Below are 17,595 nucleotides of genomic sequence, written 5' to 3'. Positions count from 1 at the left end.
AGACTATTCCTCTGTCCACTTAATTCTGCAGACTACTACATTTAATATTTAGTTTGCAGTGGTTTTATTATGATAAATGGAACAAATACAGGCTACCCATCTAAATACCATCACTATAGATTTCTTTATTAGTTTTTTATGCTAATGAGGAATAAAACAGATGGAACAAGAAACTCGTGGTATCTGAGGCACAAAGAGAGTGGGTTTTTAGAAGTGAGAATGGCTGATCACTGCTTAAAGTTTTATGTGGGAATTAAGTGTCTCATTCACAGCCATCACAGAGCAGGCCTTGTCAGAAAAGGCTTTCCATTATTCTGAAACCCTGTTTTTGTTACGTAGAAGTTTATGAAGAAATTGGAGAACTTTCTAGCACATAGTGTTTCTCTCAGAAAAAAATAAGCAATGGGTCTGCCCTGCTTGAGAACAAGCAAAATTACACCAGAAAAGTTTTCTGCTTTCTCTGCTCTCTGAGAACAAATCCCGAGAGTTCCAGCTTGAACCATTACCCCCGATCAACATTTAAAGGAGGGGTCCCACAGGAACACTTTGCTACTCCCACACAAAGTGACATTTTCCTTGAGACCTATACAGAGGTTGGGTAGGTCAAGCTAAAAGAGACTGAGTACCTGAGTTTATTCTTTTAATGCAGATCCCTATCCTCCTGTCTCCTTCATGTCGCAGAATGTATCACTCATCTTTAGGGCACTAAAATCATGGGTTTATTGGAGACATACTAGATTAGGAAAGGCTCAAAACAAGATTTTCTATGCAGTTGTCTCTAGAGGCCTACAGCTCTTTGGCAAATACCATGTAGTGTATTTTAAGGTAGATGTCATTTTAGTGAGGCCTCCTAAAAGTAAAACATGCCTAAAGTTGATGTTAGAAAGGAAATAGTTAATATTTTTTAGGTTTTTATCTCTAATTTGGATCTTATCAGATAGCCTTTTTTACAGCAAATTAACACATTAGGATAAAGCCTAGTGAAAATGTGCTTGTCTTTTGTCCTCAGTGCTTGCCAATGGGGATGTTAGTGGGGAGAAAGATCTAATTTCCAAAATAACCTCCACTTAAGGGGAAGAATATCTTCCAAAGAAGAGAATAGTTTTGGTTGGGTTGTGTCTGATGAAGAAGAGGAATGGATGGTCAGCTTTGAACTCATAAGAAATTGGGCGACACAGAGGCACTGCAACAAGCCCCATGGCACCAGCTGCTTCAGTGCCCTCTTCGCTGACTTCCACGAATGACTTCTGGATGGCCTTGGACACAACCAAACCATCTTTCCTAGAGATTCCTGACAAATCAGCTTTTCCCCAGTCAAAAACATTCATCACTCCCATCTCCTGGAGAGTTTTGTTGAGAACATAACTTTCCTCCATCTTGAACTGAGGCAGGTACACCTTCACTCTCAGCTGTTGCATCCTAGTCGAGCTGGTCCATCCTGCTAGTTTTTCATACGTGAGGGTGCATTCAAGCTGTAAGGCAGTATTGAAAATAATGATTGACACCATAATGAACGGAAGGAAAAGATAATAAGGTTCAGTTTTTCCCGCTTGTCTTCTGACTACACTGGAGCAATGTTAAAGTATTGCTCTGTTTGCAGCCCCTTATGTATGCTACTAGAGAGAAAAGGAAGTATTACCTGTTCTAGGCCAGTAAAGTCCTCACAGACAACTTCAGGAAGAAGAATGAACATGCTCAGTTCATTGTTAAAGTATGGGAGCTCTATCACTTTCATTTTCAATTCCTCTATGATGGCCATGTTAAAATAACCTTCTTGAAACATCATCTGCACTGTCCTTCTCTCATTCTGGAACACATGAAACATGTTGAACAGAAAATACAGAAATGATCACCCTGGTTTTAACTGGTTTCAGTATTGAGATCAGAGTTCAGTCCAGAAACTTTATTTGCACTGGTCATGGGTTTAATGTACTTGTAACATTGGTTCCTCTCTCTTAATTGTAGCTCCAATGAAGTTATCCATTTTAGAAGCATAAAACCTACTTTTCCATTTCTACTGCTGCCAGATTACTTTACTCACAACTCCCTCATTACATCCTTCTTTTTTCTGGCATGTCAGATGAGGAAACTGATACATCTGATGCAACCATGAATCTAAATTCTTCATGAATAATGTATATGTTCTCCTGAGATAACTTGTCTTTAGCTCATTTTTTCCTGAAAACAAACACTGTTCTGTTGGTAAATAGTAGCAGAGGAACAGAATCCTCAAATTCAGTCCCAAAAGCAGGCTATTTTTGAAACAGCATCCTTAGTTGTGAAATCCCCAACAAAGTTAGTGCATGTGCTCAGTGACTTTGATCCAACCAGGATCTCAGCTGCACAAGATCCACTTCTGATGTGAATTAATAGAAACAGTTACATATTTGGTTATCAAACCGGAGAGAAGTTGTAGCTTTCTATTGTTCTAGCTGAAGACCAGTGTTTTGTCTTGGGATAACAGAGAGGAGGAAAGCTCCCATCTGTTGTTATAGGAAGCAGACATCTGATTTCCATTCCCCAGCTGTTTCAGTTCCTGCCCATACTGTACCTTGTTCAGTTGGAAATATGTTTCCTTAGTGTCTTCTTTCTTAAATTCTACTGCCCACTTTCCTTTAAAATATATAGCATTGACCAGGACAAGTACAGTAGAGGGATCAATAAACCCAGCAGCAAATAGGTCTTTGATTTTACCTTTAAAAATAATGAATTAAGAAGAATTATGACTTTGTTCGGGCAATCAGCTGCATTTGACTATTAATAATAATTTCTGTAAATCTGAAAAGTAGTATAATGCTGTTAGACAAATAAAAAAAAGTTTATGTACAGCTTTTGAAGCCAAGAACTCAAGGCATTTTTGTGCTTCTGTGCTTCTTCCTACATTTATTTCCTATTGAGCAAAAACATGCAGTATATGTTTAACATATAAAAATCTTGCTACCTTTGGAAAAAAAGGTGGAAACTGAAATTCAGACATGATATTTCTAACTGGTTCAATTGCAAACCAAACAACTTGCACATTTTCTTCTTTACCTTTTGTCTCATTTTCCACCCAGAAGTTAATCTTCTCTCTGGCTTCTTCTTCAGTGTATTTAAAATTGACTGGTTCCAGTTCTGCTCGATAGAATTTCTTTGTGGAATCCAAGTATTGCTGGAAAGTACAAATGACAGAAATTTATCGCAATGTGATGACTTTTATAAGACAGATAATTTCATGGCTTCAGGATAATTCCATGTAGTAGGTCACCAAGAAAAGAATGAGTAAAAAGGCATATAGAAGAAATTCCTTGAAATAACTCAAGCATTCAGTTTTTAGAGAGAGAATATTTATAAAAAACATATTTGCAAATATATTTTTCTGTATTTTCAAGCTGTACTGAGCAGCAGAAATGTCTCAGCACAGTCAAAAATAACTAAGATCAAAACCTGGTACCTTTCTTTAAGCTTATATATCATTGTTACGCTGCCTATCTTCCCCCAACCACCAAATGAAGAAGGTTGCCTTACTTTGAACAAATAACCAGGATTGATAATATCACGATGAGAGATGTGTGTGTGTGTATATATATATATAACTCTACGTAGATATATACACTGTAAAACTTATAAATTTTATTAAGTATAAAACCTTGCCAGGCTGCTGGTCACCTTTTTCTGGCTCTGAAAATCTCTCTTTACCTAGAGAGCAAAGTTTTGGAAGCAAGATGAAATCTTGACTCAAAAAGAGAAAGGTGGTTACAGAGATAAAACAGCACTTTTTCTAGCAATACTCTTATAAACACCTTAAGTCTGGTTTCCTGAGGAAATTATTTGTATGCACTTGCATTGCCTGGCCTGTCAGTGTTCCACAGGAATGTTCTGAGATGGTCAATTCCACTTAAATTAGACTAATTGACAAAAATCTCAAAGATGCTACTTTCTTCCAAGCCTTGTTCGAAAAGGCAGCAGAAATCAGAGTCCGATATTCGCATAGACTCTGAAGGAAATGTGGAAGAATGAGTACAATGATTTTATGAGAAACAGAGAAGACACTGGGGGAGGAAAAAAGTCATCTTTGTTCCTTGGATAGAAATGACACAGCAAGCGCCAGCTCTGTTAGACACTGGGTGTGCGTGGCAAGGATATATTGACAGTGATTAATGCTATCACATTTTCTGGAATGCCCAGGGAGAGCTGTTACCATAGATCTGTTTCTTTATATAAAAGCTTTTAAGTCATGGCTTCCCAGTGCTCCGCTGTCCCCCACGTCTAACCACTGGGCAACTGAAATGGAAAAGCTCCCTGACTACAAGAGCTGTCTCCACAGCAGTCATTTGGCAGCACACCCTGACAGCACCGTTGTGTTTCATTTCCCTTTGTACTTTATGATGGAAGAAATTCTGCTAAGCTCATAACTCCCAGGAGCTGTTAAAATGGACACCACGGCCACTTACCTGGAAGAACGGATAAGTAATTTCTCCAAAGAGCCTGTTGGCAATGGTGAGAGAGCAGCCTGGTCTGGGTTCGCTGACTGCAGCCAAGAGAGCCTGGAACTGGGAATGGACTCCTCCAGCTTCTTCGCTCTTCAAACAGAAAACAGAAGTTTCATGGTAGGCTTGAGCTTTGCTATGCAAAGCTGGACCTGAAGGCGAATTGCAGCCTCTCTCTGTATGAAAAGCCTGACTCCACCTGGTTGATACAGGCATTGGAATAAATGCATCAGGACACCACCTCCAACTCCCCCTGTACCAGATGTACAGAATGACAAAACGATTCCACTTCAGGCCTGCACTAGTCCACCTCCAAATCACATCATTGTGTCCTACAGTGATGGCTCTGTGCACACTGAGCAAAAGTCTGCTGGCTTAGAGCCTGGGAGGAGCAAGCTCCAAGGTGTCTTTGGCATGCCCTGTAGACAAACCTTTGCAGGTGGCAATTTAAGCACTTATCACATTTTAGATTGGTACTGCTGTTTTGGTTAGAAACCTGTAATGAGAAGGCTTAGCTGTTGAAATGTGTGATCTCACAAGGCCCCTTAAATAACTAATAAAAGAACAGTAATAAGCAGGTCTGCAAATCTAGACAGAGAGGCTGCTAAGCCCTGGCGTGCTTTCTGATTAAGTGATCATTTGCAAGGAAAAGGGCTGACAAACCAGCACCTGTTGCTTCATCTCAGAGCTGCAACTGTGTCTTACCTTCTGAGAAGGGTATCTCTTTCCCTGGCTTGTACTGCTCAAAACTTCACTGAAATGAAATACCTGCAATGTAAATGTTGGGTGAATGCAGCTGAGTGACGGTACCTCAAAGCTAAAACAGAGTGTTGCAAGCCTATCCCAAAATGTAGCCAAACACAGTCAACGGGGAAAGTCCTGTTTGTTCTTTATCATGGGATCCCTGGAAGCAAACAAGAAGTTTTTGTAGAGGGTGAGCTCACAAAATCTTCAAAATCTTTCTTCTTAGGAAAGAAGACTTTGGGTATCCAGAGAAGGCAGAAGACCATATCAAAGGGAACCACCACTTCTGAGCCCTGGAGAGTGGAGGGATACCTCCAAAACACTTTCTTTAGCATTGAACAATCAATTACTGTACTAATCTTTAGTCTGAAAAAGTTTGGTATTAGGAACAGCATAAGAGAAGGTATTTTTAAAGGGCCCTCTGTGTGCATCACTCCTTTGGATGCTTAAGAACTGTATCAGATGGTACTATCAGCCTCTTGGGTCATATCTTGCCACCATCCCCTTTTCAGAGCAAAGGAAACCCACCTTCTCAATCTGTTTGAGTGTGTTGCCCCTGGCTCCGAGGACAACCATCCCAAAGGCAGCTGAGAGACTTAGCGGGGAGAAGAAGATGTTTTCATTTTTTTTTCTTTTGCTCAGCTCTCTGAAAAAGTCAAGGCAGAATTTGGCGTTGGCTGCGCTGAGAGAGCACATTGTGGAGCTGCGATTGCCTGCAACAAGGGAAACAAAGATTTAGGCTTCTCATCATTACGCCTGCTAAGCTTAGATGCCTTGGTAGAGCATGGTAAGGTTTTCTGCAGTAGCATGTCTGAATTGTTCAGCACTGCAGGGAAGATTCCTGATTCGCCACATTTGGGATTTCACAGTGAATCTGAAAAACAGTACCCTGAATGGCAGGAGAAACACATTTTCAGAAAGAGTATTCTGAGTTCAGCTGTTTCTCCAGCTCAAGCAATAGCTATGGCTTTGTCACTTAGTCCTAACTTTGTCCTAACCACAGTCCCAGCACACTTTGTCCTGATCTTTCTTGCCTCGAGTCCTCTAGGCATAGTACTTATTAATTATACCCCTTGATCATACTTTGTGTGTATTAATCAGCTGTGCCTCACATCATGTGTCCTTCTAAGGCTGGTTGCTTAACAAACGTTTAACATAAAATTGAACTACAGATAGGCTCACTTAGCAAGATTTTCAAGAAACGCACATTGTGTATTAGTAGAAAATTCCAGTCATATTTTTTATCTGCAGCTTTAACACTTTTCCCAGATATACTTCAGTTACAATCACCATTATTACTAGCAGATGATTTTGAATGTTCTGCAAAACTCTTCACATCTTACACCTAGGACAGAGTTCCTTTCTTATGAAAGCCTTTTCCCAGTGTCTTCATCCAGTAAAGTGATGTAGAGGCATCTGATCCCTTAGAAAGTCAGTTCAGTATTTTAGAGTTTCCACTATTCTAAGTCACTTTTGTTTTGATTCTAACTGAGTATGAATAACTTTCTCCACAGATGTGGAAGATACCTTTCCCCCATTACACAAGAAGAATTAAATTATCCGTATAAATATTTAAAAGATGGAATGGTGTCATAAGATTATGCTCTCATGAATTACCAATCTGGGTCATGCAGAAGTGGGAAAAGGTTTGGTTTTAATCTTCTTTAGAAACACACCTGATAAAGCCATTGTACAAGTTAAGCACAGCTTCATCACACAGCCCATACCTTTTAATGTAATCCAAAACATTGCACAGCATCTTGAAAATATTCTCACTTCCTCAAAATATATTATATACAGTATATATGTGCTAAGCAGATATGTACATCACTAATGCACATATCAATCTTTAGACATTTCATAGTTATGTCATTTGTAATGTAAAGGTTAGAATTAAAGATCAGGGAGATATTTACCTTCTCCTCAGGACTGATGGTGTCAAGTTGACTGTTGAGCTTGATGACAGGGCTTCTGGAGCAATGGGATATAAAGCCATTGCCACTCCCAGTGGCAGCATAATTTTCACTTATGATGAGTCACATTCCTGTCTGTTGCAACCAGTTAGTATAATTAGGGGACCTTTTGTGGAATCTTGACTTTTTCCTTATCCCTAGGAGTTCATAAAGTAGTCACAATTTTAAATACATACTGAGATGTAAAAAAAGTCTACCTAGTTATAAAAAAGAAAGCAAACTCCTAGAAACAAAGGAGATTTCAAGGTTTTTACCCGTAAAAAAATAAATTCTACAACATTTGATGTGTGTTGCTGTCAGAAGTGGCACCATCAAATACAAACACATATGGTTTTGTATTACAAATTAATTATTAAAACCTCTGCAGGTGGCACAGTAGCAAAGGAAAGAAAAATATAAAACATAAAAGTATCTATTTGGCCAACTGTGACATAAGGCAGTGGTTCCAGAGCGGCGGTAGGGCAATTCCCTTTGCCTGCTCCAGTTTTGTGCTTCTGAAGACTTCTCTCTTAAATATCCCTTCCAGGGAGCTTTCCCTACCTGTTTTCTTCCTCAACTGGCAATTTTGTCCTTAATGGAGAAGAGGAATTTAGCCGTTTGTTCCTGAGTTTGTTGAATATCCAACAGCTTGGACAAACAGTAGCTTGCTTTCATTTGCGTGACATCCTGGAAGAGCGGGCGCGGTGCATGCACAGTACGACTGTGCCAAGTGTGTACATTGGGTACGCTGCAGCTGAGCACTCTGAAATTGTTGCAGTGATGTGGCACAGATTGTGTGCATTTGTATCAACCACACAGCACATGCAGACTAACTCTGGTACACCTGGGATGCTATGCTTCCTGCAGAGACACTGCGGTTAGGGGCTCCCCCATCACCTGCATTTCCTTAGGTTTTCCTGATGGAAATCTGAGAGCCCTGTTCCTCTCCTGGGGATTCCTGATATTTCTACTGTAAGTGGGGAAGGCATTTGTGGCACAAGGGGCAAAACACAGAGAAGCTATCCCTGTCCACGTAGTCTTCTTTCAAAACCTTGCATTCTGCAGATGTGTTTACAGGAAAGCTGGATGAGTTTTGTCCAAGCAGGCTTTCCACAGGACACTGATGTGTCAGCTAGGTTTAGCCCAGGACTTCTCATTGCTCCTCATTTTTATCAGTGACTCTGGGGTAGTCTGGTCCTTGCCTTATATTGCTTCAGCAAGGCACAGGCAGCAGGGACAGAGCAACCTAATTATAAGAAGTAGCATGTTTCTGGGGTTATTTTCCTGAAAAAAAAATATTCCTTCGTACTTAGGTTGATGCGGTGTGTGAGTGGGCAAGCATTTGCATGAGTGTATGCAAGCACAAACACTTATAACACTGTTTTGTAAGAAGGACTTAGTTATTGCTACTAACATATACTTACATATCAACCCAATCAGATACTAGGCTTCTCTGGTATTTAGGAAGCTCTGAAGGCAGTTTCGTATCAGTCACAAGATACTCATGAGTTTATTTCTTTTCCAGTTTGAATTTTCTCATATCTTTTTCTTGGGGGAAATAACAGAAATTACAAATGCGCTGTTCATTCAAGCCCTGAGGACAAGAGGGTTAGACCTGCATAGATTTTGCCTGAAGGGAAGAAAGCTGTGGAGTCTGGTTTTACTTGCTTAATGTTGGGGCAAGAAAACTTCCCAAAGAAGTGTCTGTTTTGCTTTCCTGGTTTCTGCTGAGGAAGTGGCTGCTCGCCACAGTGTCACTTCAAAACCCACCTCCTGAGCCTGTTCCTCATGTTGTCGCCTAAAGGTAACTGCAGAGCAGAATCAGGCAGATGCTCTTCCCTTTCTTGCAGTGGTGGGCTGTTCTCTGCATTCTTATTTTTGGCACTAGGCATAGCACAGTTGGAGGAAAAATGTTGTGGAATATATGTTGTATTACATTTTGAGTTACCCTGAAGATTAACTGTCGCTCCTTTGCTCCATTTGGTGGAGGTTTTTTTCACATGGATCATTTTCTGTCAGTGGTCCAATTATAGCTAATGAAGTAGCTGGACTGGCATTAATTCCCAGAAAGGAACATTTTCTGCTGCTCTTCTAGTCTCTTCCTTTGATATTTTCTGCTCTTCTAGGTTAGTATAATGCAGGTTAGAGAGTGGCTTAGACAGGCATAGCTCTCTAATGGGAATGTCTGAGAAACACAGGAATTTTTGTTCAAGTAGATTGAAGGTTCTCCTGCATTGTAGGTTCTGAGGAGACTCAGGACACAAACTCCTGCTAGGAAAGACAAAGCTATAGCTCATCCTGCTTTTGGACAGGGAGCTGGACTAGGACTCGCAGCACTCCTGTCAGCCCTGTGACTCCCTTCTTGCTCTTGGAATAATGCAAAGGTTCGTTGTTGGCCAGAGGAAAATGAAGAGGATTGAAGACGGTCATGGTAGTCTCAGAATCAGGAGACTCTCTTTATTCCTTTCCAAGGATAAGCCTCCTAACAGGAAAGGATAAATAACAGGAGGGTTTTTTTGAAAGGTTACAGAGAAGTAGTTGCTGAGATGCATTGTGTGGAAAGGAAGATGAAGATGTGAAAGCACTGCAAGTATAAAAGAAGGGACAGATTTTGTTTCAGATAGTTAGACTACTCTGGAGAGAATGCAGATTTCAAAGACAGCCCTTTTAGCTGGTGGTCAGATGCTTGTCATGGTAAAGTTGCTTTCAGGCACAGAGGAGTGGATCACAGACTGAGCTGCTTCCTACCCCTAAAGTTCCCCACATTTAGATAAGACTGTAAATAGTGCCACATCCTTAGGGACAAGTTTTGTTCAGCACTGTTTACCTGTTTGCAGTCATTTTGGCTGAAAGTCTCAAACTTTTCCTTCACTTGCAAGGGACATTTCTATTACTGCTTCTGATGGCCTTGGTGCCAGGACCAAAGGAATGAAGACTTCTTTATATGATTTATAAATCACAAAGAGTTCTCATGACATGGATAAGATAAGCATAGGAAGGCCAAAATGAGGAACAAGAGATCCACTCAGTGATGTCAATCAGCAGAACACAATTTCACAGCAAGAAGCAACGACTCACTCTGTACAAAACAGACCACCAGCATGTGCCTTGTGATTATTCTTTGCTGCAGGTGGACACACTGCAGTAAGCCTGGATGGCTACAGTTCTCCCTTGGCTTTTCTCTCACCGTTTGCAGCCATGTGCTTCCCTTGCTGTCAGTGTCTGCAGGACGCAGGAGGGAAGCAGATTCTTGTTGAGGAGTCAGAGGCTGATCTCAAGCTTGACAGCAAAGGCTCTTCTTGTCCCTTTCATCTGACAAAATGCACATTCTGCTACCACTCTGAGACTGCTCAGGTGGTAATTACAGAATACCTGATGCGTCTGAGGTTGCCTGTGAGTAAAGGTACCATTGGATAAGTAGGGTTGCTGAATAGCAGGAACAAAACAAGGACTCCTGTGATTTCCACTGGGCCAAGGACCAAGAGGGCCCACCCTATTTGCCAGACATCTGCTATGTAAGCATCACAAAAACATAACAAACCTTATAAATCATATCAGAGCAATTAGAGTGATAAAGCATCTGTGGTGATCCACAGCAACTTTAGCATGACAGAAAAATACCTCTTGAAGTTGATGAAGAAGTGGGAGAGACTTCAGATATTGCTGATGGTCTCAGCTCATTTGGGAAGCACCACATGAGCAAAGTCTGATATTAATTCCTGTGATTTTCAGGCTGTAGGAGTCAAGAACCTAGTGGAAAGCAAGTATCACCTTCTAAATTGCACTGTTCTCTGATGACTCTCCAATACTGAATTTATTGGCAACAGAGTGCAGGAATTGATGAGTGTCGACTTTTCAGAGACTTGGGCCATCTCATACTGGTCATTCTACTTGCCAGGGAAAAGGTGAGCCCAGCACTTTTTTTTTCCACCTGAACTTCTTTCTGTACCAGAAGTCTTCCCATGATTGCAATGGACCCCTCTCCTCTGCAGGGAGATTTAGACATGAACTAAACAGCATCCAAAAATTCTTCATCTTTGATTCACTTATCTTATCAGCATCCAGAAAAAGCTCTAGCAATGCAGCCAGTTCTGCCTGTTGTACCTTCTCTGCTCACACCCTTTCTCACCTGCTCATGAGCCATGACTAACAGGAAATTACATTTGTAAGCAAGGATGTCTGCATGTGTCTTCTTAACTGGCTTCCACAGAGTAAGGGGTTATGACTAGACAGATAAATATTTCTGCATGATGAGCCCATTTTATTACGCCAGCTGATCCAGGCTTTGTGACTGATCTCATCTGCAGTATCTCTGGATATCATTCCTTTGTGGCAGTTTAAAGCATTTTATAAGCCATGTCTTTTTACTTAAATAAAAAATGCAGCATTTTTTAAAGCTGTGAGATACAGAATGTCCATAAATATTCCTCTCCCAGCTCTACCTTAAGCAGTTCAACTTCCATCCCTTTCAATGCATAGCTTTTCTTGTCAGCCAGCATTGTGAGGTGCAGTGAAGAAGGTAGTGGAAAACTTCCTTTGCATTTTAAAAAAGGAAGTTTTTCTATACTGATTAACTACTGAAAAAGATAATAGATATTTTCATGCAATGGAGCTGTTGTTTGGGGTTTTTGAAAGTGCAAAAGACATTGATTTGCATTTTGAAGTTCATTCCTACAAAGGTAGCGACTGGTTACATTTTCTTTAACAATGAAATGTATGCATGAATGAAAATTCTGCTGAGATGAAACGTCAGGATTTGGGCATTTCAACCTAGGCAACTGTCAATAGATGATATTGCAGTGGTCTCTCTGGACATCAGTTCTTATTATTTCATTGCTGAGACCCTTATAATCTTCCAAACCAGTCATTCTGCAGCCCAGAAAATGATGAAAACCAAGAGCACAAATTGAAAGTGAAACTTGCCTATCATAATTTTGGTGGACTTTGGGTACTTCAAGTGACAGAAATGAGAGTTAGGCATGTTTATACACTTGTGAAAAGGAAATTCCTTGGTTTTTATCACTTAAACATTTCTCCTTAGAATCCTCAAACTTTTTTCAATGTTACTGAGGACGTTGGAGAGTGATAAACTCTCATCACAAACATTTATTGTTTCATCACTGATAGAGGCATAGGTAATATCATAGAACAAGGTATATCTTCAGAGAATTGGGGATTACCACAAGAATTTATACAGTGCTAATTTAAATGAAATTTGATGAGGAATTCCCAAACATTTTGGAGAATGCAACACATTCAACACAGATCGGTGTTCATTTTCACATTGTTCTTGGAGCTGAGTTGTAAAGAACAAAGGACTGCTCAGAAACATTTTGTACCTGAAGAAATGGGAGAGACTTACTGCAAAATCTGCATTCAGCCACTGGCCACAATCTACATGGTGTGCAGACTCCTTCTTCTGGGGCTCTGGTACCCAACCATGGAAAATACAATGGATGGGTGATGGGTTTAGCACAGAAGAAGCTGATAATAAAATCTGTTGTCCATACGGCAAATGAAGTTTCCAAGAGTGACATGTATGAAGAAGGAATGAAAAATCTATTCCCACCAACAGATCTTGTAATAATTTTGAACAGATACATTGAGCAAATCTCTGTTGTTCTTTTGCAACTCCATGTAGCCATTAATTAGCTTTGACTGGAAATTACAGAAAAGTGTGGCTGGAAGGAGCCTTGAGATCGTCTAGTGCATCTGCTGCCCTCAGGCAGGATCAAAGATGTCTAGATTACACTTGACAGGTGTTTGTTGAACCTGGTTTTAGAAGCTTCTAGACAAAGAGTTACCAAACCTCTGTTATGTTTCAGTGCTTCCTTATCCCTGGAGTTTCAACTCATCTCTGTCTTAAATTGTCCTCACTGTAAATTAGAACAGTTATATCCAGGCATCTTTAAACTTTGACATATGCTACTGGCCAAGTCATGCAATTGCTTATTAGTCAATTTATTTTTTGCACAAGATGTAGTGTTTGGGAGTGTCTCCCTAGTCATAAAATGTAATTATTGTAGATGTACTCATGACCAAGAACTTGTTACTACACTAATCACACTACCCAAAACACTGTGGGTATTGTTAGCTACTGAGCTACTTCAACAAATTATGGACTTGGAAACCTGAAACGCCCTTTAGGGCTGCTCAGCCCTGTAGAGCATTGTATAATTTTCACAATTCTGAGGAGAAAGGTATTGCTTTTGGCCATCAGACTGGATGTTAAAAGTAATTGTTCTTCCTCATTCCCATGACAATCCTTGTGGTATAATTTCCACAGCTAGTCAAATTATGCAGTTGCTTGGTAGTCTAATCTGTTATTAGCATAAAAGTTAGTGTGGGGATGTTCTTGCCAGTCCTCACACCTAGTGAAATTAAATGTATTGTAGTCCAGAAGTGGAACGTAAGTGATAGCCAATATTGTGCACATATTGTTAGTGACCGAGTTTTGAAAACAAAATAAAATTTGGCAATACCCTTCCCAAGCTGCCAAGCCCTGTGAGGAACCGGCAGGCATACAATTTGAAAACACAGGGTGAAATTTTCAGCCAGTGTAAACTGATTCAACTCCAGAGGAGGTGTGAAAAGAGATTTTGTTCCCATGGAAAAAGGCTCTTCTTCAGGCTACGGAATAATGTGGATGTGCAAATGGTATGTTTTCCCCATCCTGCCATGGAATTTGTATAATATATCATTTCATCATTCTGCAATTCAAATACCCTATCTTCATGCCTGGGGTAACCAAGGACTACTGAACTGTCCTGAAAATAAAGTTCTCTACATCTCTGCCCATGTCTGCTTTCTCTCAGTTGCACTGATTTTTACCATTGATAAAGTTGTTGCTCTCATATTGTCCTGGATAAAATTTGACAGCCTCTTCATTTCTGGCCTTCCTGTAACCCAGATACATCACCTTCTGAATACCAGATACTTGTATCCCAGCTGGTTGTAAACATTTATGTATAATCTAATGTAGAACGTGTGACCAGTATCACTTACCAACAACCTTAATAAAACAAGATACTTTTACTACACAGAATAAGATATTAGAGAAAAGCTGACTTTAAAGCAGTATGCTTCCATGAACCATTATTTCATGCAGGATATGCAAAGTAGTCCCTGCTGTTTCAGTCTTGCATGCTCATTGGATGTGAACAAGAATGCCTTGACAGAACATGATGTCCAACAGCTTTGGTATTTGACCTGGCACACCTGTGTGAAATCTATTCACACACAGAAGTGTCTCACACTGTTCCAGATGAAGGCAGGTATCTAACTATAAAATGCTGATGAAGGGACATTAAGGGTGCCTGGGAAATCACGACACAATGCTTTCCATGCAACTATCTGTTTGTGGAACAGTGGAACAGTGTCCCTGTGGTACAGCAGCACACACAACCACTGCTGCTGCTGGTGGAAAGTACCATTTGACTCTTTTCCTAAACCTCCGTCTTGTACAAAGTAAACTTTACCACTAAACCACAGGAGGTAAACAGGAGCTGGAACACCGTCAAATGCTTGTGGGGTGACTTCAAAGCTCTGATCCTGCCAGCAAGCCTTCTCATTTGCGAGTGGGGAAAGCCTGCAACTACATGCCTTCACTCGCAGAGCTGCAGTTTACTATATATTTAAGACGTGGTTCATTTTTTTCCATTGCATTTGGAAACCAGCTACAGGATGTGCTCATAAATATATTCTCCCTTTGCCTGCCTTTGTGCTACATGGAGAGACACAACAGTGTGGGTTCATTTCTAAAGTGAGACTTCATGATGGCCCTTTTTTCTTCCTGGTATGCACAGGTGTCTGAGCAACTCAGCTGGAGACTTGGGGCTGAATTCTGTTCTCAGGCATGGGTGTAAATCTATCATAACTCCCCTGATATCAGTTCACTGATATTTTAATAGCTTATAAATGCATACTGTGTAAGTGCAGAAAATTGTGTAGGCAGAAGAGACCAGACTTAGACCAAATTTAATTTTGCGGTACAGCTCCATTCTCTCTGTCCCAGTTGTGAATCTCAACAATCAGGACTGCAGGTTTCCAAACTTTGGAGTTACTAACATTCACTAAAACCTACATGTATTGCAGTACTTCACTCACTCTTGTACAGACAGAAAATGAGCTTTGCTATGCGGAAGCAAACGGAGTAAACTGCACAAATACACTTAGATAACAATTCTTATCACTGAAAATCAGTAAAGACAAATTTAATGATTCAGCCTTACCTGAAGTGGGTTTTGGCACAGAAAAACACTCAGCTCACTATTTCATGCTATATTATAAAATGGGTATTAAAACCTACGAATACTACTCAAGAAAAATAAAACAAAAAGATTGCCACGTATTTGCTGTTTTAAAATACTTCCTTTTGTATTACCACATTTGGCAAACTGCAGCTAAACCCTGTGCTGTGGGTTGACCCCAGCCAGCAGCCAAGCGCCCACACAGCCGCTTGCTTGCTCCCCTCCGTCCCCAAAGGGATGGGGGAGAGGATAGGAAGAGCAAAAGGAAAAAAAAATGTGAGTTGAGTTGAAGGCAGTTTAATAGGCAAAAGAAAGAGGAAAAAAACAAGCAATGCAAAGGCAATCACTCACCATCTCACACAAGCAGGCCAATGCCCAGCCAATCGCTGAGCAACAGACACCTTGGAAGCAAAAAAACCCCCACTACCCCTTCTTCCTCTGCCCCAGTTTTTATTGCTGACATGATGTTATATGGTATGGAATATCCCTTTGGCCAATTCGGGTCAGCTGTCCTGGCTGTGTCCCCTCCCAGCTTCTTGTCCACCCCCAACTTACTTGCTGGGGACAGGGGCAGAGTGGGAAAAACAGAAAGCCTCAATGCTGTGCAGGCACTGTTCAGCAACAGCCAAAATATTAGTGTTATCAACACTGTTTTAGCCAGAAATCCAAAAGACCACCATACAGGCTGCTATGAAGAAAGTTAACTCCATCCCAGTCACACTCAGCACACTCCAGTACAGATATGAGATGATTCCACTAATATATTCTGAAAATATGATTTGGAGTATATGGTACTTTAGAGGCACTTCCATCCATTATGAAATTCTGGATTGAGAAAGCCTTTCCCCTCAGTGGTCGCCCCTCCATCATTTAGTAAGATAATTTCCCACTCATCAGGCAGATGGCTGTAGAACTGGCAGGATGAGAGATTACAGACTTAGAACAATCTTCCTCCAAGGCCAGCATCTTATGGTCTTGAAGGAGTGTGGTTTTTCAGGCACATGTCAAACACTGGAGCTTTGGGGAAGGGTTTTCTTTGAAAGGTTTCCCAGTGATACTAAAAAAAAACCCCACCTTTCACATCCATTATTGTTTTTAGAATGGCAAGTCAGATAAATGCAGGTGGAGGACATTTAAGTTCCTGGTGGTGGTAAATTACACCTCACTGTACTTTTAGTTCGTGGATGAAATACAACAGGCAAGAGACAAGACATGTGGCAAGATGTTCAAAAGCGTTGAGTACCTAAGGCATCTTTCAAATCAGGATTCAAAAAGCCAGACCAATTAAATGCTTTGAATACCTTTATTGCTGCCACGCTTTATGGTTCAGGAAACTACTACAGTTTAACAGGACTACTATAGTTAAAATCACTTCTAAGCTATAGTTCATTGCTGTAAATGCATCAAGCTTTGGAAAACCACACGCACTCATGGCATGCAATGTGTCAGACCATGTGTCTACACATGATCTACAATGTATCTACACATGATGCTTGCAGCAGGAGAGAAAAAAGGGGAAAAAAGCAATATTCAGCTTTCCCCGGAAAAAACACACAGGCATGGCTCAGCTGAGGACAAAGGAGGTGCAGCCAACTTTTTGTGGTCAGACAACACGTCACTGCAGCGTTTTTGGATTCCCTCTGAAACCTGCCCAGGCTTTGTCAGACAGACAGATGGCATCATTGTGAAGGTGTTTGTGGCTTGGACTTGCACAGCAGGGAAATGGGACTGCTCTGGTGCCTTTAGGAACCCCTTATGGCATGACATTGATGAGCCTGCACTCCCTCAGGAGGTGCTGCATCACACTGCAAAGGCTCACTGCCGAATCACAGCCAGGCAAGGATCATAACCCCCCCAGGGCCCACCAGAGAGGAGAAGGACTTCTCTCCTCTGTGCTGAATGGGAAGACCAGCTACCTCTGCTCAGGGATAGCTTTTGTATCTCTACCCCTGTGGGAAGGGCTCTTGTCGCTTCAGAGGTCCTTCCCAAAGGGGAGGGCTGGAGAGGGTACCTGAGAGGAAGAGTGAGGGACAAATGCAGCTACATATCTCCAAGCCCAGCATCTGTGTGGAGCTGCACTCAGGACATGAACACGACCTGTGGATTTCATTGCCATCATGGCAGCCAAGAGCCTCCCCTCATGGTAGTGTTAAAGCACTGGAGATGGGGTTGCTGGAGACA

At 41.1% G+C, this 17,595-nt stretch overlaps 1 protein-coding gene across 1 annotated transcript; it reads right to left on the bottom strand.

Annotated features, from left to right (window-relative positions):
- Positions 1–1,067: 1,067 nt before the first annotated feature.
- LOC127029997 (serpin B4-like) lies at positions 1,068–5,909 on the bottom strand. Its single transcript, XM_050915898.1, has 7 exons — positions 5,742–5,909; positions 5,175–5,237; positions 4,434–4,562; positions 3,034–3,151; positions 2,552–2,694; positions 1,640–1,807; positions 1,068–1,472 (listed from the first exon to the last, which is right to left on the bottom strand). The coding sequence occupies exons 1-7, from the start codon at positions 5,907–5,909 to the stop codon at positions 1,068–1,070; spliced, it is 1,194 nt and encodes a 397-aa protein (XP_050771855.1).
- Between the last annotated feature and the right edge of the window lie 11,686 nt (positions 5,910–17,595).

This window comes from Gymnogyps californianus, chromosome 2 (genome assembly GCF_018139145.2).
Source record: "Gymnogyps californianus isolate 813 chromosome 2, ASM1813914v2, whole genome shotgun sequence".
NCBI lineage: Eukaryota > Metazoa > Chordata > Aves > Accipitriformes > Cathartidae > Gymnogyps > Gymnogyps californianus.
Note: the sequence above shows the minus strand (reverse complement) of the source record. Positions and strands in the feature narration are given on the sequence as shown.